Source organism: Solanum lycopersicum, chromosome 8, assembly GCF_036512215.1.
Source record: "Solanum lycopersicum chromosome 8, SLM_r2.1".
NCBI classification, from domain to species: domain Eukaryota; kingdom Viridiplantae; phylum Streptophyta; class Magnoliopsida; order Solanales; family Solanaceae; genus Solanum; species Solanum lycopersicum.
In genome coordinates this window covers 51,693,055-51,719,533 of record NC_090807.1, presented here as the reverse complement: position 1 = coordinate 51,719,533, position 26,479 = coordinate 51,693,055, and the positions used below count along the sequence as shown (strand labels likewise).

At 37.8% G+C, this 26,479-nt stretch overlaps 1 protein-coding gene and 1 pseudogene across 1 annotated transcript; one reads left to right on the top strand and one right to left on the bottom strand.

The window, feature by feature from the left end:
* Positions 1 to 914: 914 nt before the first annotated feature.
* Positions 915 to 2,741, top strand: LOC112942061 (SNF2 domain-containing protein CLASSY 3-like; annotated as a pseudogene).
* An 800-nt stretch (positions 2,742 to 3,541) lies between these two features.
* Positions 3,542 to 4,384, bottom strand: LOC138338016 (SNF2 domain-containing protein CLASSY 3-like). The gene has a single exon (XM_069288466.1). It carries the CDS (start codon positions 4,382 to 4,384, stop codon positions 3,542 to 3,544), a length of 843 nt encoding a protein of 280 aa, XP_069144567.1.
* Between the last annotated feature and the right edge of the window lie 22,095 nt (positions 4,385 to 26,479).

The following is a 26,479-nucleotide window of genomic DNA, read 5'->3' as shown; positions in this document are numbered from 1 at the left end:
GGACCTAGTGGGTGAAAGGAACCCACTAGTTAAATCCCACATACCTGGTGATGAAATCCACGGAAAAATACTTAATTTCGGGGCTGGAACTGCTGGAGATTATGGTTTTCTTGAACTAGGGTTATTGAGAATTTTTCTCCTCTCTTTCTTCTAATTTTCTATGTTTTGATTTAATGATTTGACTTGGATATGTTTTTATTATGTTTCTATGCTTAAAGTAACAATAATCTGATGATTTAGGGTCAAAACGACGTAACTTAGGGATTAAATGGAGTGGGAAAGGTCAAAAAGACCTTTGGGAAGGTTGTTGTCGGGCCTCACTATGGCTAGGACTGACGGTCCTTCGTGCGCCCGACGCCCCGTCATTGGGTCTTTCATGAGGGCCTGTTCGACAGGCCTTTACTAAAATGGGCATAAATTTTTACTCGAAGGCCTGATTTTAGCAAGGTCGGTGGATATGGAAATATAATTCAATTATATATTAGTGGGTAGATCATGGTATACCTTATTCATTTTGTGGTTAGAGTTATGATCATTTTAAGTTTACCCAACTGCATTTCCCCTTAACTGGCTGCGAATTTTTCACCTACGGTCAGACCTACGTAGCGTAGGTCCACCTACGAACCATGATGGTCATCCATAGCTCTTGTAAGAGAGTGGTTGAAGGGAGTCTTGATCGACGGTCACGGACTATGGACCGTCGTTTGACCTACGGACCGTAAGCCCGTCCGTCATCCAAGACTTAACCAATATTTCTAGGCTGAAATTTTTGGGAGTTTCTGATCCCATCGACGGTTGTGCAGGATGGACCGTGGGTCAGGCTACGGTCCGTCGTTTCCACCGTTGATAGCACCTGCAATTTTTTTTGAAAAACTAATTTTTGGTCTGTTTTGGCTACAGGGTGTTACAGTTAGATGGTGAACCACATGCTTAAGCTAGATGAACAAATTGGACACATCCGTTTAGTTTGTTCACATGTGATTTTGGAAATGAAGTACATTTCCCCTTATTTTGTAAGTATACGAGTTTTTTCTGTCGAGCAATTTTTTTTAAAAAAAATAATCTAAATATATGATAGTTTTCCCTCTTTAGTTTATATTTTGTTCACTCTTAAAATCATATACTTATGTGTCTTTTGCAGGCTAGAAGTCATCGACAAAGACATTAAGAAAATATCTTTAAGAGTCGCCATTAACCTTCAGAGCTTCTGATTCTTCTGCAGATCAAGATTCAGCTATTTATAAAGAAGAGGAACAGTGTGGGATTTAGTTTCCATAAATGTTAAAGCGGCAATGTATCCTCATCAACGTGGCGGATTCGAGTTTATGTGGAAACACATTGCTTGAGTTATAACATTTGAAAGGTTGAGAGAGCCCCTATCTAAGAGTAGGGGATGATGCATTATCTCACACCCACCTGGCACCGGAAAAATATGAATCACATAGTGTTTCTTCAGTCATATCTAAAGCTTGTCCCATAGCGGCGACCTATAGTCATAGCTCCATCAAATTTACTTCTTAACTGGGAAACGGAGTTCCAAAAATGGATGGTGGATATTCCCTTCCACAACTTTCCGTTTCCAAAAATGTATGGTGGATATTACCTTCCACAACTTGAACATCAAGTACTTCTTTTTAAAGAAAGATGATGGTACTGTTGGTGTCTTTCACTGTTTATCCGGTGCTGCGAAAAAATCCACACCTTGTACGGATGGCGTAGCTGAAATCCTGGCAAAAAGTAAGAGTCTTTTGGGAATTAGGTACGACTTGTTCAGGATTCTCACAGGAGAAGATGGAAAGGGTTATAAGAAAGCGCTTAGAGAAATACTCCTAAAGTTTCCTAGACTGCTGGTCTATGAAGAGGGGCAAACATCTCGGAATGAGAACAACCTTGTGTGGAAAGCACTACGTAAGGTTGAAATAGAGAAGCGCATACTTCTTTCTCAAACTCCATTCCAGAATAATATTAACGAGATACACAACACTCTTTGTGTAGTTAGTCCAAATATTGCCGTTTATTTGAAGCAAAAATGGGCTTCTCTTAGCAATTCAATTGACAAGAATGCCCGAGCGTTCGAAAACCTTAGGGATATTCGTTCACCCTTTGTCCACAAATGTAGCGAAAACATAAAGAAGGTAAGCCTTCTAGGTATACGTGATACAATAATACATTTGAAACCCACAGAGTTGTAGAAGGAGTTGCTTAAAAGAGTTCCAGAGAATCCGGGATCCTTTTATGAACAAAATCTCATGTCTCTGATTTCTGTTCATCCTTCATTAGTGGAAAATATGAAGGAGTTGTCTGAGTTAGAAAGTCAGCTCAAGGAAAGAAGATGTCGGTTGGATACTAATATTGGGGTAAAAATGAAATTTGTTATTGAATTGATCAGAATATGTAGTGGGTGGAAGGAGAGGGTTATAATATTTAGCCAGTTACTTGATCCTCTAAACCTGATCAAGAAGCTGCACAATTCTCTCTTTAGCTGGACTTGAGGCCGAGAGATTCTCTATATAGATGGGAAACATGATGTAAACCAGCGCCAGATATCAATAAATTTTGTTAATGACCCTAAGAGTGATTTCAAAGTGTTTCTTGCATCGACAAAAGCCTGCTCAGAAGGGATAAGTCTAATAGGGTCCTCAAGAGTGGTTTTGCTTGACGTTCTCTGGAATCCCTCTATAGAACAGCAAGCTATCAGTCGAGTCTACAGGAGTGGTCAGACAAAATTTGTTCATGTTTAGTATCATCGAAATCGGAGGTTGACAAGATTGAACAACAAACAAGAAAGAGATATCATTCCGATGTACTTCTGTCCAGGTATGAAGAAAACACTTCATGTTCTGTGTCAGATGATAACATACTTGAATGCATGGTTAAGCATGAGGGCCTCCGTCATATTTTTGAAAAGCAATCTCATACACCTTATGTGGTGCCTACGTCATGCTTTAATTCTTGTAGCCAACCTTCAAAAAGAAGTAGTTAGACAGTCCAACTTGTTTTAGTGTATTTGTTAACTTTGAGCCATTTACAAAGTTAACAAAATACACTAAAACAAGTCGGACTGTTTAACTACTCCCTTTTGAAGGTTGGCTACCAGAATTAAAGCATGTCGTAGGCACCACATGAAAAGCATGAGATTGCTTTTCAAAAATATGACGGAGGCCCTCATGCTTAACCATGCATTCAAGTATGTTATCCTCTGACACAGAACATGAAGCGTTTTCTTCATTCCTGGACGGAAGTACATCGGAATGATATATCTTTCTTGTTTGTTGTTCGATCTTGTCAACCTCCCATTTCGATGACAGTAAAAATGAACAAATTTTGTCTGACCACTCCTGTAGACTCGACTGATGACTTGCTGTTCTAAAGAGGGATTCCACAGAACGTCAAGCAAAACCACTCTTGAGGCCCCTATTAGACTTATTCGGGCTTTTGTCGATGCAAGAAACACTTTTAAATCACTCTTAGGATCATTAACAAAATTTATTGATATGTGGCGCTGGTTTACATCAAGTTTCCCATCCATATAGAGAATCTCTCAGCCTAAAGACCAGCTAAAGAGTGAATTGAGCTGCTTCTTGATCAGGTTTAGAGGATCAAGTAATTGGCTAAATACTATAACCCTCTCCTTCCACCCACCCCATATTCTGATCAATTGAATAACAAATTTCTTTTTTACCCCAATATTAGGATACAACCGACATCTTCTTTCCTTGATCTGACTTTCTAACTCAGAGAACTCCTTTTTATTTGCCACGAATGAAGGATGAACAGAGATCAGAGACATCAGATTTTGTTCATAAAAAGGTGTTGAATTCTCTGGAACTCTGTTAAGCAACTCTGTGGGTTTCAAATCTATTATTGTATCCCGTATACCTGGAAGGCTTACCATCTTTACATTTTCGCTATATTTGTGGACAAAGGGTGAATGGATATCCCTAAGGTCTTCCAACGCTCGGGCATTCTTGTCAATTAAACTGCTAAGAGAAGCCGATTTCTGCTCCAAATCAGCAACAATCTTTGGACTAACTACAGAAAGAGTGTTGTATAGCTCTTTAGTGTTATTCTGGAATGGAGTTTGAGAAATAAGTACGCGCTTCTCTGTTTCAACCTTCTTCAGTTCTTTCCACACAAGGTTGTTCTCATTCCGAGCAGTGTGCCCCTCTTTACAGACCAGCAGACCAGGAAACTTTAGGAGTATTTCGCTAAGCTCTTTGTTATAACCCTCTCCATCTTCTCCTGTGAGAATCCTGAACAAGTCATACCTAATTCCCAAAACACTCTTACTTTTTGCCCAGGATTTAAGCTTCACCATCCGTACAAGGTGTGGATTCTTTTTGCAGCACAGATAAACAGTGAAAGACACCAACAGTACCTTCATCTTCCTTTAAAAAGAAGTTTTTGTTGTTCAAGTTGTGGAAGGGAATATCCACCATCCACTTCTGGAACTCCGTTTCCCAGTTAAGAAGTAAATTTGATGGAGCTATGACTACAGGCCGACACTTTTGGAACAACTTCAGATATGACTGAAGAAAAACTATGTGATTCGTGTTTTTCTGGAGCCAGGTGGGTGTGAGATAATGCACCCTTACTCTCTGATAGGGCCTCTCTCAGCATTTCAATGTTTATATCTCTTCCCTTTGTTTTCCACATTTCTTTCTTCTCCTCCAGAAGTCTCCATCTTTTTCTTTTCCTTGCATTTGTGGAACTCTCACTTAGACTCAACTCATTCCTCTTTTCAACTATCTCCACGATATGTTTTAAAGATTGTGGTCTAGTCCTGCTCTTTGAAACAAAATCATCCCCTAAATCCATATTTCTCACCTGAGTCAAAATACACCTTTCGTTATCAATCAAAATTAACAAGCATATACAAAAATTAAACTGCATTTCCAAAATACTAACCTTAAAGCCTTATTCCTGCCGGAAAGTCAAGAATGGATAGCATTAAATTATTCCAAATTGTAAAAAAAAAAGAGTAATGGAAAGTGATGAGTTTGAATGAATTGAATACACAGACACAACTATATATATATATAGAGAGAGAGAGAGAGAGTAACTACATAAGCAAAATGTGAGTTAGACAAGACTTTTAGCGTGACAGAAAAGAGTTATATACTGCATGCATTTTGTGATACAATATTCCAAATGAATCAGAATATTTAAAAGGGTGAGTGTTAACTCTTCCAACTGAGTCATATGAAATGTCAATAAATAATTTTCTTTCATTAGAAAGGATATTTTTGGAAAAATGATTCGTTTGTTTCCACTTTAATTTAATTAGAGAATTCTTTTTAAAATTGTGGGAATGACTTTAATTTAATCTATATCCTTTAGTTATAGTTTTATTACATTGAATGTCGCCGCTCTTATTGTGTATATTTTTATAATTACTTCGAGTATAAAATTGGCGATCGATTAAGAAAAATATTTCAATTATGGGAATCCTCATATTAGGCTTTGGGGGGAAAATAATGAGATCGATGATTATAGACCATTGATCCTTGAAAATTTTCATGTTTGTATATAAACCTAGAAAAAGTAATTAATAACAAACTAATTTTGGAAAAGAATTGTTCTGCTCAACTTAGTGACAAAGGGTGTTCAAATTTTCCTTAGAACTTGTTACAAAGGTGATTGAATTAATATAGAGGGTAAGATTGTGTATCGGTTGGTTCCAAATTTGGAACTTATGGTTTTTACTTGTCGGTTATCGATTTGTAATCATGCTCAACAGTTATGGAACTTTTAAGATATTGATTTATCAGTTAGTGATTTTTATTGGTTCGGTTATCGGTTTATTCATTAAAAATTCGCACAATTTTCATTGACAATTACTAATGGACTAATCATTAATCAACAATATGTAGTAAACAGTAGTCACTGATGAACTTTTCCCTGTTAGTCCATTACTACATAATAACAATAAAAATCCATATTAACCTGGACAAAGATGTGAATATTGCCTAATATGGCAAACTCAAAAGAAATCCTCATAACAACCAAGCCAATTTTGATATGAATTATAAAGAGAAACCATAACAACACTACTGATGAAAACTACTGATGATCATGAAACTAATACTGATAAAAACTTTTTCATTGCAGATTGTAATATAGCAATATCGCAGGCATATCTCACTAAATCACTCATTGTAATGAGAAGATAAAAACAAAGACTCAATGTAACGAAACCAACCATTAGAACCTCAACTTAGACACTTACAAAAATGATATTCAATAAACTCGCCGGTGTGCAAGTAGTGACAATGAATCAATGAGTGATCATACAACTTTGAAATATTATTGTAAAATTCTAGTATCAACTATAAAATAATTGTAAAGAGTGTGAAGATTGAAAGGTAAATCCTAAAGGCTAAATGTGCCTAAGTGATTAACTGATAATTGTAATTAATCAAAGTTCTTATCACATTTTAGGGCACCCAATTAGAAATATGGTTAAATCGACACCCGAACCAATAAATGGATTAGAAGTTTATACTACACGGATACTTAAACTGTGAAGCCATTAACCTGAACCATTGACTCAATAACCAAATTATCAATTTCCATTATTTATTTTGATTTTATTTTGAATAGGCCTAATAACGGGAAGTAGGTTCCAAATGCACCGGATGTGCAACCCCAAGGAGAGGTTACAAATGCTAAAATTCTGGGAATCTGTCCGGATGTTAATCCAAGTAGTAACTAACCAAGTTGAGAAATAGAGAAAGCTTGAGAGGAAGGGGTTGACACCTCGAGGGTTCGTGAGTTTTTGAGTATGAAACCCCCTAGCTTCACTGAATCAAGTATTGTTGAGGATCCAGAAAACTTTGTGGAAGAATTTAAGAAAGTGTTTGAGGTGATCCATGTGGTTAATACTGAAAGGGTTGAATTAGTTGCATATCAACTGAAGGGTGTGACTAGAACCTTCTTTGACCAACGGAAGGAGGGCAGAGCTGAGGACGCACCACCACCAAGTTGGTATTATTTTGAATAAGCCTTCTTGGGGAGGTTCTATCCTCGAGAACTGAAGGAAGCAAAGATACATGAGTTCCTCACTTGAAACAAGACTCCATGAGTGTTCAGGAGTATGGGTTGAAGTTCAACCAACTTTCCTGCTATGCTCCGGAGATGATAAAGGATACGAGGAGCAGAATGATCTTGTTTGTTGCCTGTTTGGGTCGTGCTTTAAGTAAAAAAGGTTAGGGATGCAATGTTGATTGACGACATGGACATATCTAGGTTAATGGTCTGTATGCAGCAAGTTAAAAGGGAAAAGTTGAGGGATAGAGAGGAGTATAGAAAAAAGAAGGCCAAGACTGGGAATGAGTATGGGCAATAGAAAAATGGTTTGAATCAGCCATAATTTCAGAAACAGAAGGGGCATGCACCATCATCTACTAGTGCATTGACGCACATAGACAAAGTTGAGCATCATCGTCAGAATTCTCGATCTAGGCCTGCATATTCAAAGGGTAGTGTGAATCAAGGAGGTATTAAGCTCATGCCTGCGCCAAGTATGGTAGAAATCACTCCGGCATATGTTGTGAGGGCTCCGTGGGTTGTTTCAAGTGCGATTAGACCGGATATTTCATGAGAGAAAGTCCAAATAGAAAGCAAAGAGGTGGTAATAGGGGCAATAGAGCTTAGTCTTCATCAGTTGCTCCACCAGACAGGGCTGCACCTATGGGAGCTACTTTTGGTACTGACGGAGGAACAAACCTCTTGTATGCCCTAAATAATCGCTAAGAACAAGAGAATCCGCCAGATGTTGTCACTAGTATGAGTTAAGTCATTGTATATGCATTGTTAGATCCATGAGCGAGTTTATCTTTTGTAACTCCCTATGTTGCTATGAAATTTGAGATTTCTCCTAAGCAACTTAGCGAACCTTCAGTGTTTACACATCTGTTGGTGAATCCGTTCTAGCAGAAAGAGTCTATTGTGATTGTCTTATTTTCGTCAGTCACAAGAGTATAATCGCTGATTTAATAGAGTTAAACATGGTAGATTTTGATGTCATCATTGGTATGGACTAACTTCATGCCTGTTATGGATCAATAGATTGCAGAACTCGAGTAGTCAAGTTTTAGATTCCTAATGAGCTAGTTATAGAGTGGAGTAGTAAATCATCAATGCCTAAGGGTCGTTTCATTTCGTACCTAAAGGCAAGGAAGTTAGTTTTCAAAGGGTGTATCTATCACTTAGTCCGAGTTAATGACTCAAGTGTTGAGGTACCTTTCCTTCAGTTTGTTCTTATAGTTAGTGAGTTTACATAAGTCTTTGCTGATGATCTACCTAGAGTCCCTCCTTAAAGAGAGATAAACTTCGGCATAGACATCATCCCAGATATTTGTATTATCTCTATTCCTCCATACAAAATGGCACCAACAAAAATAAAAGAGCTAAACGAATAATTTAAAATTTTGTTAGATAAAGGCTTCATTCAACCAAGTGTCTCACCTTGGGGTTCTTTGGTCTTGTTTGTTGGGAAGAAGGACGGCTCTTTCATAAAGTGTATAGACTACCGTCAGTTGAATAAGGTGACCATCATGAATAAATATCCCCTTCCAAGTATATATGACCTCTTCGGTCAACTTCAGGGTGCTTCTTATTTTTCCAAGATTGACCTCAGATCAGGTTATCATCAGTTTAAAGTAAAGGAATGTGACATTCCAAAGAAAACTTTTAGAACAAGGTATGAGCATTATGAATTTTTGGTAATGTCCTTTGGTTTGACAAATGCACCTGAAGTGTTCATGGATCTTATGAATATAGTCTTCAAACCTTATTTAGATCTGTTTGTCATCGTCTTCATTGATGACATACTTGTTTATTTAAGGAATGAAGAAGATCATGCCAGTAACCTGAAGATTATCCTACAGACTTTGAAGGATAAAGAGTTATATGCCAAGTTCTCCAAGTGTGAGTTTTGACTTAAGTCTGTGGCTTTCTTAGGCCACATTCTTTCTGGTGAAGGTAATAGAGTTGACACTCAAAAGATTGAAGCAGTTCAAAAATTGCCTAGACCATATCTCCAACAGATATTAGGAGTTTCTTGGGCATAACTAGATGTTATAGGAGATTTGTTGAAGGATTCTCATTTATCTTTTCTCTTTTGACCAATCTAACATAGAAGATGGTAAAGTTTCAATGGTCTGAAGCTTGTTAGAAAAGCTTTCAAGAGTTGAAAAAGATATTGACTACAACCCCAATTTTGACCTTACAAGAGGTACTCAAGGTTTTGTGGTGTATTATGATGCATCAAAAGTTGGCTTGGGCTGTGTGTTGATGCAGAATGGCATGGTTATAACTTATGCCTCTAGACAGTTGAAGATTTATGAGAAGAATTATCTAACTCATGCTTAGAATCGGTTACAATAGTGTTTGCTTTGAAGATATGGCGTCAGTACTTGTATGGTGTTCGTGTTGATATATTCATTGATCACAATAGCCTTCATTATGTGCTCACCCTGAAATAACTCAATCTCACACAGAGGAGGTGGTTGGAATTACTCAAGGATTATGACATGAGTATTCCTTACCACCCAGGTAAGGCTAATGTGGTTGTTGATGCCTTAAGGAAGGTGTGTATGGGTAGTACCACCATGTTGAAGAAGAAAAGAGAGAGTTCGATAAGAATGTGCACATATTTGCACACTTGGGAGTCATACTTATAGATTCTATAGAACGAGGAATAGTGGTGACCAATGGGGTTGAGTTATTATTCATAGGTGAAAGTGAATCAAGACGAAGAACCCATTTTACTTGATTTGAAGGCAAGTGTTCATAAGCAAAGAGTGTTGACTTTTGAATAAGGTGAGATACTGTGTTGAAGTAGAAAGGCATATTATGTGTACCTAAGGTGGATGGACTCCAAGAGAGGATCTTGGAGGAGGCTCATAGCTCTAGATATTCTATTCATCCGGATTCCACCAAGATGTACCGCGATTTGAGAGAGGTATATAGGTGGGATGGCATGACAAAAGATATTGCTGAGTTTGTTGCCAAATGCTCAAATTGTTAGCAAGTGAAACTAGAGTACCAAAGGCCTGTAAGTTTAGCTCTGAATATAGAACTTCTGGAATGGTAGTGGGAGAGGATTACTATGGACTTCATCACAGGCTTGCGAAAATCTTGAAGGCAACATGATTCTATTTGGGTGATTATCGATTGAATGAAAAAGTCTGCCCATTTCTTACTGGTAAAGACTACCTATTTGAACAAGGATTATGATAAGTTGTACATTCAAGAAGTGGTAAGACTTCATGGAGTTCTGGTCTCCATTATTTCAGATACAGGTGCACAATTCTAGAAAACTTTCTAGAAAGGTTTAGGTTCAAAGGTAAATTTGAGTGCTGCTTTCAGCTTCTGACAGATGGACAAGTAGAGCGTACTATCCAGACCTTAGAAGATATGTTGAGATCTTGTGTGATTGACTTCAATAAAAATTGGGATTATAACATACCTCTCATTGAGTTCACTTATAACAACAATTACCATTCGAGCATCCAAATGGCTCCTTATGAAACTCTTTATTGGAGAAGATGCAAATCTCTTATTTGGTGGTTCAATGTTGGTGAAGCAGGGTTGATAGGACCATATATACTTTACCAAGCTATGGAGAAGGTGAAAGTGATTCAAGAAAGTTGAAGACAACACAAAGTCACCAAAACTCCTACACTAATGTTAGGAGAAGGCCATTAGAGTTTGAGGTAGATGATTGGGCGTATATTAAGGTTTCACCCATTAGGTTGTTATGAGGTTTGGTAAGAAGGGGAAACTATGTCCACGGTATATTGGACCTTATAGAATCTCCAAGATAGTGGGCAATGTGGCTTAAGAGTTGGAGTTACCGTAAGAGTTAACAGCGGTTCATCTGGTATTCCACATTTCTATGTTGAACAAGTTCTTGGGTGATCGTTCATTGGTGTTACTAACAAATAATGTTCGTATTAAGCACGATCTATCATATGAAGAGATTCCAGTTCACATTTTAAATCGTCAAGTTCGCAAGTTGAGGACAAAGGAAGTTGCTTCAGTCAAGGTTTTTTGGGGGAGCCAATTAGTTGAGTAAGCAACTTGGGAAGCTGAGCAGGATATGAAGAAGAGATATCAACATTTATTTGAATACGGAGAGAATGAAAATCAAGGTTTTCTCTTCTTAAAATTTTATAAGGATACGTATAAGCATGTTATTACTTGATTTTGTTTGTTGAGTGCTGAAATGATGTTACTATCCTTAGCTTAGTGAAAGAATTTTCATTCGAGGATGAATGTTCCAAAGGATAAGATATTGTAACATCTTGTAACTTGAATTAACTAATAATAAGCTAAGAAACCAAGTATAATTAATTTTTGGAGTAAGTAGGGAAATCTTGAAATTTTCAAGCTTTGAAAATTGAGTTTTGATCATTTTCAAACGGCCATATCTTCCAAATCAGGAGGAGTTTGGATGAGTGCTTTAAATGGATGAAAATCTATTGGGAATCTTTCCAACACCACCGAGTTTGCAAAAATCCGATGTCATATGAGGGATATATGTCTTTTGGAAGTTGGATTGTTGGAATGAGGAAGATCCAATCCGGATTTTAGCAAGGGTAAAATTGTCTTTTCACCCAACTATTTCTGAATTAATTTTTAGGTTATATTAGGGGTAAAACCAAATCATTAATCAATTTTAAAAAATAAAGAACACTTAGGTCTTGGGAGAAAAAAAAAGAGGAAGATAAAAAATTATCCAATAAACGCTAAGATCGTTGCACGGATTTTGTCGGGGGTGATCCTTATCGAGGTATGTGAGATCATTCGAAGTTTGATCCTTTAAACCACACCCCAACTTAATTCAATACATAAAATTATAGTATATTTGAATGAAAATCTTGAAGTTCTTGATGAAAAGTTGTGAAGTTCTTCTTGATTGAATTGTAGTTGATTTCTAGTAGGTTAGATTCATGATTCTGGACTATTTTCGAGTCTAATCGATTGGGTAATGAGGTATTTAGGGATTCTAAGTATTTTGGTTGGGATCCATGGAAGTTTAGGAGGTTTAGATATGAAAAATGGAGAATAAAAAGTTGGAGGTCCCGTTAGATATCCCATGGAGCGCCGCGCCTGCTAAAGCCCCTGAGCAGGGGCTCTGTCTGACAGGCCCTGGCACGCTGCACCAGCCAGAGCGCCCCAGACCTGGGTATGTCCGAAATTTCCTTGCATCCCGAGCCTCTCAGAGCGCATGGAGACCCCGTTCTTTCCTTATCTTCCCGTACTAGTTCCTAATTGATGTACCTATTATTCCTAGTTGATTCCAACACTTTAAAGTACATCTAAATATCATGAAATCTTCCATAAACATGAGATCATGATCCTTGAATCTATAATCCAGTTCTAGGAAAGTTAAGATCAAATTCAAGGAAGTTGAGAGTCAAGTCTAAAAGTAAAGAAGCAAGTCAAAGTAAGTTCCTAAAGCATTCAAGAGTTTTCAATAAATGTTTTAACTTTTTTTTAAGGTTCGAGTAAAGATTTGAGTTAAATTTTCAAATGTTATAAAGGAACTAAGTATTCCCTAAAAGTTAAGTTTCGAGTAAGCAAAGAACATAATGTTGAGTTCATTTCTCCACATTTATAAGGGAACTAAGTAGTTCCTCAGAGTTTAAACTAAAATATTTTCAAACTTTTAAGAAGGAAAGGAAGCTAGACTTCCACAGAGCCTATGGTTCAAGAAAGATTTTTAAAAGCTAAGTTTTGGACACTAATATCAAATCACATAATCAGTATGTTTAAAAACATAAGAGCCAGTATATATATATATTGGGAGTAGTATTGAGAACCGATGTGGGATGTGAGTTCAGATGAACTCAAATATCAATGTAAACCATGTAGCCATCATGGGTAGAATAAGGTCATACTTTTTACATGAACCCTCTGCTTAGTTTACTAGTGGATCCATTAGGCAGTTCAGGTCCTAGACTCTGGAAAGGTTAGGATGGACGGGAAGCGTGGTTTGAGTAACCTTGTATCATCACTATAGCTCTTAAGTGATGGTTGTAAGTAAAGAAACTCCCATAGAAGTCTTGTATTTTCATATACATTGGTTATTTGTATTTTTACATACATCTCAAATATTATGTGTATAATTGTATACATTCAGAGTTTATAACACGTTTTCAGTCAACATTTCTTTATTCTTGCAATTACTTATACGCTGCGTATATTGAATAAGAGTTAATAGATCATGAGTTAAGCAGAGCCAAGGTAAGTGTTCTTTCTTTCTCCTAAATTATTGCAATTTCTAACTCGCATACTCGTACATTCAATGTAGTGATGTCAGTTGGCATGCATATCTTTAGTATGTAGACGCATGTATCCAAAACTAGCATGCAACGCACCGTTGGTCCTGTTGAGCACTCCATAGTCACTTGGTGAGCCTTCCTGCATTCCTGAGCACATTCCTTTTATTTATTTTATAGCTTAGATCATTAGGATGTTGTGGGGTCTTTCCCAACATCCATCTTAGTCTGTTTAGAGGCTTCATAGACAGTTAGTAGTTGAGCAGTCTTTAAATTTTCATTTTATGTTAAAGATTTTATTTGTCATTTTGGTTAGTTTGAATGTTTAAGACTTTTAAAACATTCAAGATGGTATTTCTATTCAGTTCAGTTAATTTCTTTCATTCTTACAAGTATGATTGTTTTCTGCTGAGTTAAGTAAGTCAGACCAAGGATTTGCTCGAGGCCAACAATGGTCACCAAGTGCCAGTCCACCCAGGATGTAGGCTCGAGGAGTGACACAGTTAGGATGGAATATCTTTATTTCTGATATTATATTTGCTAGTATACCAACACATTCTTTTTATCTTTGTTATTCTCATCTTGTGGACATGGGAGTTGTTGACTAGATAATATTCTTCAACTTATGACATAATTGGTTACCACTCTAAAGAGCTTATCTTTAGTATTGATTGTGTGATCACATAGAACATTTGATGAGAGCCTCTATTTCATTCACCCCCAATATGAAGTATGTCATCCTTTCATCCCCTTGATCTTAAATTACTTACTCTAGGTACTTGAAACTATCACTTCTTGGGTAACGTAAGCGTCAAACTCCACATACGCTTCACAGGACACACCACTAAATATTTACTCCAAGTCAACTTAATTTTAATTTGGTCCTGCTAAACTTGAAAACATTTGACTCTAGGGTTCGTGTCCAAATCTCAGCCTCGTGTTAATGTCCCTTTATATCTCATCAAGCAGTACTATATCATCATAAATAATATGCGCTATGTCACCTTGTGAATGTATCGTGTTAGAACATCCATCGCCAATGCAAATAAAAATATACCCTTATTGTAATCCATGAATTACTATTATAACCCCTCCATTTTAATTTTATTTTTTATTTTCCTTTTTTATCCATTTAAAAAAGAACGACTCTTTCTTTTTTATTTGGCAACCCTTTAATTTTGAATTTTGGTATGATATGCTTACCATAAGATTAAAGAATATTTTAGTACATTTGACATATATTTAATTTTAAATCAATAGATTCAAAAAATTTCTTTACTTTCTTAAACACCATGCTAAGAGAAAAGAAAATAAATAAATTGAAACGGAGGGAGTAATAAGTAATACTTTTTTTAGAAAGTGTATTTTATCGATTGTGTCTTAGTATTATATATCAATTTATGAATCTTTTGTCAACCTATCATCTTTTTTTGGTTTAAATGCAACTACATGTTCTTATAATTCTAATTTTCGATATCTATTATGAAAATAATTTATTTACTAGGTTTCGGCTCCTCTATACTACTATTTTATTTTTGGTCATATTCTTTATTATTGGATGTATGCTACTTCTCTTTTTAGTTGTTCTGGTTTTTTCATTGTTTTTCCTTCATATATTGATGCATTTGAGACAAAGGTCTTTCAGAAATCTCTCTACCTCTACGATATAGTGGTAAGATTGTATACACTCTACCCTCTACGAGATAGTAATAGTAGTAGTAGTTGTTGTTGTCACCGTCGTTGTTGAGTAGTAATAGTTGTTGTTGTCGTTGTCGCTGTTGTTGTTGTCATTGTTTTTGTTTTTGTTTTTGTGCTTGTACAGAACTGGAACTTTTGAATTCATATAAACATTAATAAACTAATATAATAGAAATGCAATGATACATGAATTTAATATAATTTCTTATTAATATCTTACTATTCAATTAAATTAGTATCTTATCGATGTTGGATTGACTAATTCTTTTTCTGGTAGGAAAAGGTTTAAGACTCTATAAATAGAAATATGTTCCTTCTAACTTAATCAGCATTCACAATATAGTCTTAAAGGTTTTGAGAGTTTTTTTATGGGGAGAATTTGTGGGTCACAAGCTTGATACGTTATCACTTGTGTAAACCTCCCATGTATTCCGAGTGACTTGGTTGAGGTTGTTTCTCTCTGTATTTTGTACTCTCATATTTATAGTGGATTGCTCATTTCCTTTGCGGACGTAGGTCGATTGACCGAACCACGTTAAATCTTTGTGTCTTTTGGTATATTTCTCGTTGTTTTCTTACTCGTGGTCTTTCGACGTTTGCATTGCTAGCTTCCGCGTTACACCTACTTATTTTTGGTCCTAACAAGCGGTATCAGAGTGAGATTCAATGATGGATTCAGGTTTAGTAGTTCGATAATCGATAATTGAACCAGGTTAGAAGGAGGTGTTCATCTTGATGGGTATAGTTCTAGCCACAACCTTTTTTGACAGTAATGAAGATTTGGTTGGAGAAATTGTTTTAGAGATGTTCTCTGTGTTGAGACATAAATTTTGCAAATGAGATTATGGAGATGAAAAGCAAGTTGTTAAAGATTAAGTGAAGAAGGTGGACGAATTTATTTTGTTAGAAATTCAGGCCAAGGGGGAGATTTGTTGGGTTTTATTTGCCCTAAATTTCTTACCATAAATAGGTTTTCGTTTTAGGAAAAGGCTTTGAATTGACTAATCCTTTTTCTGGTAGGAAAAGGTTTAGGACTCTATAAATAGAGGTATGTTCCTACTAACTTAATCAGCATTCACAATGTAGTCTTAAAGGCTTTGAGAGTTTTTTTTAGGGGGAGAATTTGTGGATTACAAGCTTTATACGTTATCACTTGTGTGAACCTCCCATGTATTCTGAGTAAATTGGTTGAGGTTGTTTCTCTCTATATTTTGTACTCTCATATTTATAGTCGATTGCTCATCTCCTTTGTGGATGTAGGTCGATTGACCGAACCACGTTAAATCTTTGTGTCTTTTTGTATATTTCTCGTTGTCTTCTTACTCATGGTCTCTCGAGGTTTGCATTGCTAGCTTCCACGTTACGCCTACTTATATCAGTCCTAACAATCGATGTCAAGAGTTAAACATTATTTGTAAGGACAATCTATATAAATAAATATATGTATATATATATATATATATATATATATATATATATATATATATATATATATATAAAAGTGAAAGAACTTACATATCCAAGTGACACAAAATGTTCAGTTTCTAGGAATAGCATATTTTCCTATACAGTCTAAGGGATTTTTCTAGAGAAAATTGTTTTCTCTAGTGAGAATTGCATATTTCATTCTCTAGAAACTCTATATTTTCATTTTTAGAATTTTTATATTACACTATGGGAGGAGGGGAAATAGAAGAAAATACTAAGAGGGTCGAATGATAGGCTTAAAATGAGCTAATGACTCACCTTTAAAGAGGTTGAAATGACCTAACGAAACTTGAACGGGTTATATGAATTGCCTTTACTGTTATGGGTAAATTTTTCACCCCTAAAAATACTTCCATTTCATTTCTCATGATAATATAAGCGTTGGTCACCTTGAGAAGGAGTCGTAATCAGATGCGTCGAATTTAGGAGCACATAATACCTTGATATAATACAAATGTAGTTGATATATTGTTAGTTAATTTAGGACACCAAAAATCACAATCCATACTATCATGAGTGACATCCACACTAACCTCCGGTAGGAGAACCAAATACTAACTCAAACTTAACCCTTCAAAACAATTTAAGAAGCACATCATTATATAGATCACTCGGAAGCAGTGAAAAAAGTAAAGGATTTTTTATAACCTTTATCAATTATCCAAAACAATTATGGAATTAGTCCCCTTAAAATCTAAAAGTTATAGTACAAAAAACTAAATAGTCTAGAATGGGGATGCAACCCCGAAAACTATAAAGCATAAATCTAATAGTCTAAAACATCTTCGTCTAAAAATATGGAAACGAAGCAGAGATGAATTCATGGTAGTCTAGAACATCTGTCTGTTATAGATTTTGTTTAGATACTAATCCTTTATTACTCCCTCCGTTTCAAAAAGAATGTCTTTCCTTTTTAATTTGTTTCAAAAAGAATTATCCCTTTCCTTTTTTGGAAATACATCAATTTTAACTTTCTACATGGAATGTTTAAGACCACAAAATTTAAGGGCATTTTAGTACATTTGACATAACTTTAATTTAAAACCACAAAATTAAAAAGTCTTGTTTCTTTTCTTAAACTCTGTTCCAATTCAAACAAGGTCATGCTTTTTGAAACGGGGGGAGTATAATTAATTTTCTTCTTCTTTGTTAGTTATTATTTTAAGTTTCATGTTGAGTTTTGTTGCATGTGCATTTGTTCTTGTAGATATTAAAAACTTTTAGTGTTTTAATATTGTGATAACATGTGTTGTCTTTTTGTTCATATTTCTCATCACTTTTTTATGCTATTGCCATTTAGAAGTGGGGTGAATTTATAAATTGACCTTAGCTTGGAAACAAAGATGTGCAAGAAAACTGGCTGCAAAGATAGAGGGACTTACGGGTCGTCCATTAACCAACGGATCGTTCTGTTGGTTCGTGGTCTGGGACTAAGACTTGACATTGGTCCATTCCTTCACCCTGGCTAAGTCTCTACAGATGACACCAGTCGACAAGGTGTCAATTGGCCCACTGGGCGTCGACTGCCTCCGTCGTTTGGGGCTTGCCTAGAACAACCTTTACACCAAGTTGGGTCCTTTCTCAAGGACCCTTGGATGGTCCTCGGGGTAATTTTCTTTGACGTTTCCAACTCAAATAAGATCATCTATGTGTTCAAAACCTCTCCCATTAATTTCATCCAAAACGAACACGTAAATCTTGATGAAACACGCCTAGGAACACAAGGTCATTTCAAGGCATATCTTTCGAACTCCATAGACGTTCTTTTACATTTGACCTTCAAACTTCACAAAACATGATACACTGCCTATACATGCTATAATAACTCATTTAAGGACCTTACAACCTCATGAATCACACATAAACACGTAGAACCACATAGGTGACTTAGTCGAACGTCTTGGTTGTCCCTTGACGTTTGACTTCCAACACACCTAATACTTTAGCTATTGCTTCTATACCATATATTAGACATATTTAGGACCTTATACCATTAAGACCAAAATGTTAGGCTCTATTTCACAGGGTCTTACAATGCTTCAGATTTCACATTCATACTATGTACAAGATACTAAACATGCCGGTTCAACAAAAAATAACCAGTCTCTTGGGGAAAAAGAACATAGGCAAGAAAACCACCAAGAGAGGGTCATGAGTTGGGATACTCAGACTTCACCGTAGCACTCACTTACATTTACCTCACCCCCAACGAAAATACATGCAATTGTCCCCAATTCATAAAAATATAAAGCAAAGGTGGTAGTTAAAGCAAACATGAGGCGCATAGCGCCGAAAATCAACAAGCTGGCAGGTTTGATATCCAGGAAAATGCTCTATCAGTAGTAAGGACACCATCATTAGTGTCCGCAACAATGTCTGCACCATCAGTGGTGCTCCTCTCAGCAGCCTCGAATCTGGAACTAGACGCCCCATCATCTAAATCATGAGCCTCCATCTACCGGTCCTTCTCATCAAGCAACAAGGTTCTCCTCGGAGCCTCCATCTCTAATGTCTCCCTCTTACTAGCCCGATCACCCTCACCCTCACTGGTGTGACTAGAACGGTGCCTCTTGGTATGCTCACGTGGTGGAGGAAGTGGTGCAGTGGTGGTCTGGAACAGCGCAGTAAGCACCATATCCTCAACAAACTTTGCAGGTGCACCCTCAGGCTTGGGTACCCGCGTGTCCAAGATGGCATCAACATCAGCCTTCAGACTTGCCGCCTCATCCTGGAGAGTCGTAAATCAATAGTGGGGGCTAGGCATGCAAGGAATCTCAACTCAAAAGCATCGAGGCGCTCGTGGACCGCCTAAATTCTCCTCTCAGTTTGCTGAGAAACCTTCTTCTCGATCTGGTCCTCAACCTTGGCTACAGACTTCTGCATCGAAGGTTGGAGATGGTGCAGCAATGTGGCCATTTAGGCCTCTAGCTGCTAGACCCTAGCAATCAGGACCAGTTTTGCTGATGGTATAAGCTAGGAGGAACTCGGTGCCCCATTAGTTCCTTGGATAGACTTAACCGGGGTGGTGTCGGTAGGCTCTGAAGCAGCAAGATGTTCGAGGTTCTCACCCAACAGTTGCACACCAACTCGGGGACCTCTATATGGTTTTGCCTCATTAGCCTCATCCATGATGAGATCTATGTCCACTATCCTAGTAGAAGTACGGAGAACATCCATGTGCCAAATGAGCACTCCAGTAGCCCTGAACAACTCAAAAATCATACAGGAAAAAGAGTAAGTGGTCCAGGCCTTAAAAGCCCTCTCATGGAGGACAGACAGCAACATCCTCGGAAAATAAATCTCGAACCCGGCGACCATAGCAGCAACCAAGACCTCTCTAGACCACGTAAGTATGTTGTCTGCAACTGTGGTGGATAGGCAGTGGGGGACCAAAATCCTGATGAACTTGGAAGCAAACGTGAGGTTGTCCTTCTTGATAATGCCTCTGGGTCCAGCACCAAGTCTGCGCCCTCACGGTCTACGGATATGTGTTGGTAAATCCACCTCTTGGTGGTATGGAAATGTCCCTACTTAATCACGTCCCATCTATAATCAAACTCCGGGGTGAGGGGGACCCTATTGCCATCGATATTTGCACCGTATAAGAAACAGTGAATGGTAGGCAAAAAGATATCCACTCGACAGCCACGAACTCGAACATATGTAAGTGGTGCCTGTTTGGCGGGATTAGACCGCCTATCCAAATAACCCTTGAGAGTTGCTATGTAAGAGGCATAGAAATCACCTAAACTTCATCTGCCCTTTTTCCATGTCAACGAAGAGGCATAGAAATCACCTAAACTTCATGGCGTAGAACCGTTTGGAGCTCACTACTTTGCTTCATAGACCTACAAATGTTGAAAGTTGCTTCTTCATTGTTCAACCTAAACTTCATCTGTCCTTTTTCCATGTCAACGAAGACGCGACCGGTAGGAAGGAACGGCCTCCCAAGAATAATAGGCACCTCAAAGTCCACCTCACAGTCAAGAATCACAAAATCGGCCGGAGATATAAATGACTTCACCTTCACTAACACATCATGGAGTATCCTAAAAGGCCTCTTCATCGTTTGACCGTCCATCAGTAACCACATTGTAGTGGGATTGCATTCACCCAAACCCAACTTATTGTAAATAGAGGGAGACATGAGATTTATGTTTGCCCCAAGATCACATAATGATTTAGTAAATTTTAACAACCCGATGGTACATGGATTAGTGAAAGCGCACGGATCTTCTTTGTTTTGAACAAAAGACCTTATAGCATAGCACTACAATGTTGCATCTGATAATCATCCTCCAAACTTACCGATCTGTTATTATTAACCATATATTTCATAAAATTGGCATAACCGGACATTTGTTCAAGAGCTTCTATCAAAGGGACATTGATGGAAAGTTGTTTCAACATAGTAATAAAACGCCGGTATTTACCATCCTTGATCTTTTTTACCAATCATTGCAGGAATGGTGGTGGTGGTCTTCGAATGGGGGTCATCTTTTGGTGTATCTTGGCTTCTTTTCCCAATTTTTCAACCATCTCACAACTAACTTCCACTACCTAATCATCTCTTCTTTCCTCATCTTCTACGCCAGATGGTATAGGTGGATCAATAGTTTGCTTATCCTCTTGAGTAGTGACTTCCATGCAATGTCCATCATTTTTCAGATTTTGGACAGTGTTGGTAGGAAGAGTACCTGATTGACATGGGTTCACACTAGAAGATAATTGGTCCTTTTGCAACTTAAGATGCTTGATTGAGATTGCATGTGCGTCAACCTTTTGCCCAATATTAGTGAAATCACCCCTCAACTCTTTGGCATTCTCATCAATAGCATCAAACCTCCTCTTCATCTTTTGCAATATGTCCCCAACTTGCGCCATACTTCCTCCCCCATCCCTAGGAGCAACTTCCAGATTTTGAGTTGGAACTTAGGGCCCACTCTGATTGTTTCTGTTACCATATTTACCACGGTTGAAGTTATCGCGGTTGCAGTTTCCATCTCGAATATAATGACCCTCTCGGTTGTAATTCCCATAGTTCCGACCTTTATTTCATTGACCTTTGCACCAATTCTCCTAATTAGAGCCTTGGGCATTCGGTCCAAAACATCCTTGACTGCTCATTCACTGCATAAGAATCCTTTGATAGTAAAATTCATCTACTGTCAGTGGTGCTTTAGTCAAATAGTTCACCACATTCACTTTCTCTGCACCCCAGCGACATGTTTCAATACCAACCCAAGCTTAGTCCTCATTTGATCCATCTCTTCACGGATATCGTCTGTGGCCGGGTTTTATGTACCTTGCACTGCAATGGTGTTTCTCTCAGTGTCCACTTCCTAGTGCTCTAAGCCTTATTGTTGCGAGAGATTTTATCCAACTTCTCCGCAATCTCTGCATGTGTGCACTCGCCATAAGAACCACCCACAATCATTTCATGTACTGCCTTATTATTATCATCTTGCCCATATAGAAGTACTCTTCAACGATTCATCATCAATGCGGTGGTTTGGGACACTTGCCACAAATGAGGTGAACCTATTCCAAGAACTACTTACCGACTCCCCAAGCAATGCCACAAAGTTGTTCACTTTATCTTTTTGGTTGAGCTTTTTAGACATCGGGTAATACCGTGCTAGGAACACATCTCTAAACTGATCCCAAGTATAAAATGAATGATAGGGAACTTAGTAAAGCAAATTGAAGTCTCTCCCGTCAGTGAGAGAGGGAACACCCTTAATCCGATGACATCCATGTATAAGTCTGTACTTCCTACACAACTCTTACACACCCACCTCAGTTTGGCGATGTGAGAATGTGGATCCTCAGATGGTAGCCCCGCAAACAAACCTCTAGCAGTGAACACCTACATCAAGCTACTAGTTACCACAAATGTATGACCCTCTGGTAGAGGAGGTAGGACAAGAGTCCCATCAGAATCTGTGATTTTAACATTGCTTCTAAAATACCTTGAGGAAGTGGGGCGAGAGGTTGCCTCCTCAAAGCACCAACACCAGGGTTCTCCACAATCACTTGGTTGTGAGCATTAACCGGCGAAGAAAGTTGACAGTTGATCCCATAACCAATATTAGAAGGATTGTGTCTATCGTTCATTCTACAGAGTGTATGGCTCAATTCTTGATCAAATGGAAGTATTGGTTTTCCTCGACTCCGTGTACTTGGAATAAACTATAGTTAGACATGAAAGAGACAAAAACAACGAGAAAAAGTAAAATTAGGAATTGTTGACTAAACATCAGTAATATCTCTTAAAGTTAATCTAAAAGTCACTTTCCCCGGCAGCAGCGCCAAAATTTGATATGCCCAAATTATACTTCCCTAAAGAAGTATAAGTTGTCGTATGAAGTAAAAAGCTCAATTATTATGTTGGGGTCGATCCCACAAGGAAAATTATTTAGACTTAACTTTAGTTTACAATTAAGTATATTTAGTCAAGTCCTTTCCAAAAATAGTTCATAAAAAGGGGGTTTTGTGAAATAAAAGTGTTCAATTATTTCTAAGTAAAAAAAGTAGCAAGATTAAAACTTTGGACGGCAATTACCATCTTCCTCAAGCGTCTAAATTTTACCTTCTCTAATTCAATCGACGGACCAACAGCACGGTAACTTGATGCACTTATAGTCCATCGTGGATAATGACATTCCATACTTAGCTTTTCCCCGACACCAAGTACTGGGGCAGTCTTATATCACATCGACGACTTGCTGTCATGACCCGTTGATCAGACGAAAGACCGTCGATCATTTAGTAGTCCCACACTTGGTCAGAATTCCCCGAGTTGCTTCAAGATTCTTGAACATTCATTCGACGGTTGATACGCTCAAATTATACTTCCCTAAATAAGTATAAGCGGTCGTATTAATTAAAGAACCCAATTTTTAGGTTGGGGTTGATCCCACGAGGAATTAACTTTGATCTATGATTACGTCTATTTAGTCAAGTCCTTTCCAAAAATAATTAATCAAAAAGGGGGGGTGTAACAAAAATGTTTAATTATTTCTAAGTGAGACAAATATCAAGTTTATAACTTTGGTGTTAATCAAGTGATGATAAACTAGGGTGTAAGTGTTCCTCATAGGTTCATAACGCGGTAATTCTAGCTATAATAATTCTTTCCTAGTGTCTTCCATGCAAAATTGTAAGTTATGTATCTCTAATTTCTTAGTCCGGCAACTAGAGAATTTCACTCGGTACCTTGGTCCGGCTACGTGTGTCTACTTTACTAAACCTTACCTTTACCCCATATTAAGCATTCTATTCAATATATGGCTGAGTTGGTTACTACTTTGCACCAATTGAAACTAGCCTATTAGATAGTGTATACTAAATCTATGTTGATAATTCTTTTCCTATCAACTACATTCTTGGTTCGGCAAGTAGAAATAGGCAAGTTCTAACGTGTGCACTCGTTAAAAAGAATTATAAATGAAAGAATTATCAATACATGCAAGAACCTATTCTAAAATTATTATTTAGCTAGTTTTACCTTGCTGATTACCCATTGTTCCCACAACCCTAGTTGTGAATGTAGTTACCCTTGATTAGAAATACACAATTCATAGTTATTAAACAAGCTTATGTACTTACTTTGACAAGTTTGAATAAAATATAGAAATAACACTTGAATTAATTAAAATATCTTAAGAATTGATTCCGGAAATTTGAAATAATTCCGAAAATCCAAAGTTCAACTTCCAATAACAAAAGTATGAAAAATTACAAAAAAAACCTAACCCCAAAAATGAGGTTTCTAACCCTATTAATAATAATAAAGTCCTAAAATAAAAGATGTTCTAAACCATGTATTGGCCTTCTACACACCACCGGTTGGCTTGATCAGCAACCGGTGCAGAGATGTCAAACTGGGGTGCTTGAGTAGAATCCGCACTATCGGCCTCATCAGATGAGGCAGAGTGGACAGGTGTTGCAAGAACAGTGGCACCATGCGATCCTGAGGAATGGGCCGACTCCGACCCGGTAGCCTCCTCAAAGCCACATGCTCCCTCAGAACCCGCAGCAGACCCAGATGGTGTGTCGGTTAGTGTGAGCCCCTCATCAAACTGGGAGGCAGTGACTACACCGGATGCCACCTTCTTAGGAGTGCCCCGAGTGGTTCTAGCAGCAGGTGTTAGTTTCGGGGTTCCTGGTGGCACATGCTCAGGATCACTCTCATCGTTCGACGAACCAATTACAAGCCGGCGTGAAGAAGCGACGGACTTCGAACGTCCTCGAGAGTAGACATGTCAGGCTTGCAAGACATGTGTACCTGCAAAGGAAGGTTATTAGTACCTTTAAAGGAAGGTTATTAGTACCAGTGTAATTATGCAACACACTCAAGGGAATAAAACAACAAATGTTGAACACCAAACACAGTCAAGTTCAGAACTGTAGAACTGAATGACAGGCACTATCGATTGATCATCGATGGAACAACGGTTCGTTGGCAGAGTCCGTCGGCGGACGCTTAGTAAAGTTTAGAAGTTATAGGTCCACAATAGTTGCAGTTAGAAACGGTGGACCATAGTCCACTTCCGTAGTTGGACACTTAGAAAAAATTTTGGGAGCTTTAGAAACACAGGTTCTGTTACAAACGACGGATGTTCAGGACGGTCCATCGATGAATAAACGAACCGTAGACCAAATCTGTTGGTGGGAACTTAGAAAAAATGATTAAAACCCTTAGCAAACAAGGTTTTCTTAGAAACGAAGGATGTGCAGGACAAATCAACGATGAATCAACGGACCGTACACCACATTCGTTGTTCCATAGTTGAAAGAGAAAAAAAATCAGGGTGTGGTTATCGACAGTCCATCAATTGACCGACGGTCCATAGACAAGGTCTATTACTCTCGGTCAGAGTCAGATTTGTTGCCACCCCTTTTGCACCCCATACATGTACAAATTCAAGCATAATACTTAACATATGTTCTATAGCAATATACACATCATTTCATCATTCCTAGGGCTTTGATTATTTTGATTTTAGTCCCAGATTCTTAGATGCTAACAAGCCCTAAGTCGGAAAACCGCAAAACACCTAACTAATATCATTTAGACACTAGCACCTCCAACCTATTCACTTTCCATTATTCTGAGGGACTACTGATCCAATTTTAACAAGTTAATCATGCAATTTCGTCCCCAAGTCAAGACCCACATACATGTTTCATCATTTTCGCATGCTTTTGAAAGAGTATTCAATGAGATAATGAGAGTGTCATACCTATAGACTGTAGTGGAGTAAATGGGAGGATGAATTTTTCAATACAACACCACAACCGCCTTCAAACACCAACCGTAAAAATGGAAAAAAAGGATGGGAGTTTGGGGACTGAGAGTTTTGGGAATGTGGAGATGGTGAGGAGAAAAATGGTTGGGGGAGAATTTGAAATGTTGGGAAGTAATTGAAGAGTTTAAATTATTTTATAGTCGGCCGGATCCAGTCGGCTCCTTAAATTTGGAGAACTTACGATTCCCCATCGACGGACCGTAAGTCAATTAACGGTCCATCGACTGCTCTGTCTATTGTTCCCTAACTTAGACAATATTGAAAAACAAACCTTGGATCTATGGATCCTGTCGACGGTCTGTAAACGGGACGACGGCCCGTTGATTATTGCACCAAACCAATTTCTGCTGATTTCTGGTGATTTGATCACTGCACATTTAGGACCCAATAATCCATTATTTTTGTATTTTTTGTACACTTTTTAGACACGGATTCTAGTCTACGCTCTATCCAACACTTCTAAAGAAAATCCACACATGACAGTAAGTAAAAACAAAAAAAAAACAACTACTCCTAAAAAGTCAAGAAAAACCTATTGTTGGCTAGAGGATACATATTGGGTTGCCTCCCAATCAGCGCTTTGTTTAACATCGCGGTACGATGCAAGACTCTTGATTACTCAAGCTTTGTCAAGATGGTATGCCTCAACCACTTCATTCGTATTTTCCGCGTGCCCAAGGATGATTT

What these genes read in the sequence shown, in the direction of transcription:
- LOC138338016 (XM_069288466.1), bottom strand. Translation starts at nt 4,384, where the DNA reads ATGAAGGTACTGTTGGTGTCTTTCACTGTTTATCTGTGCTGCAAAAAG.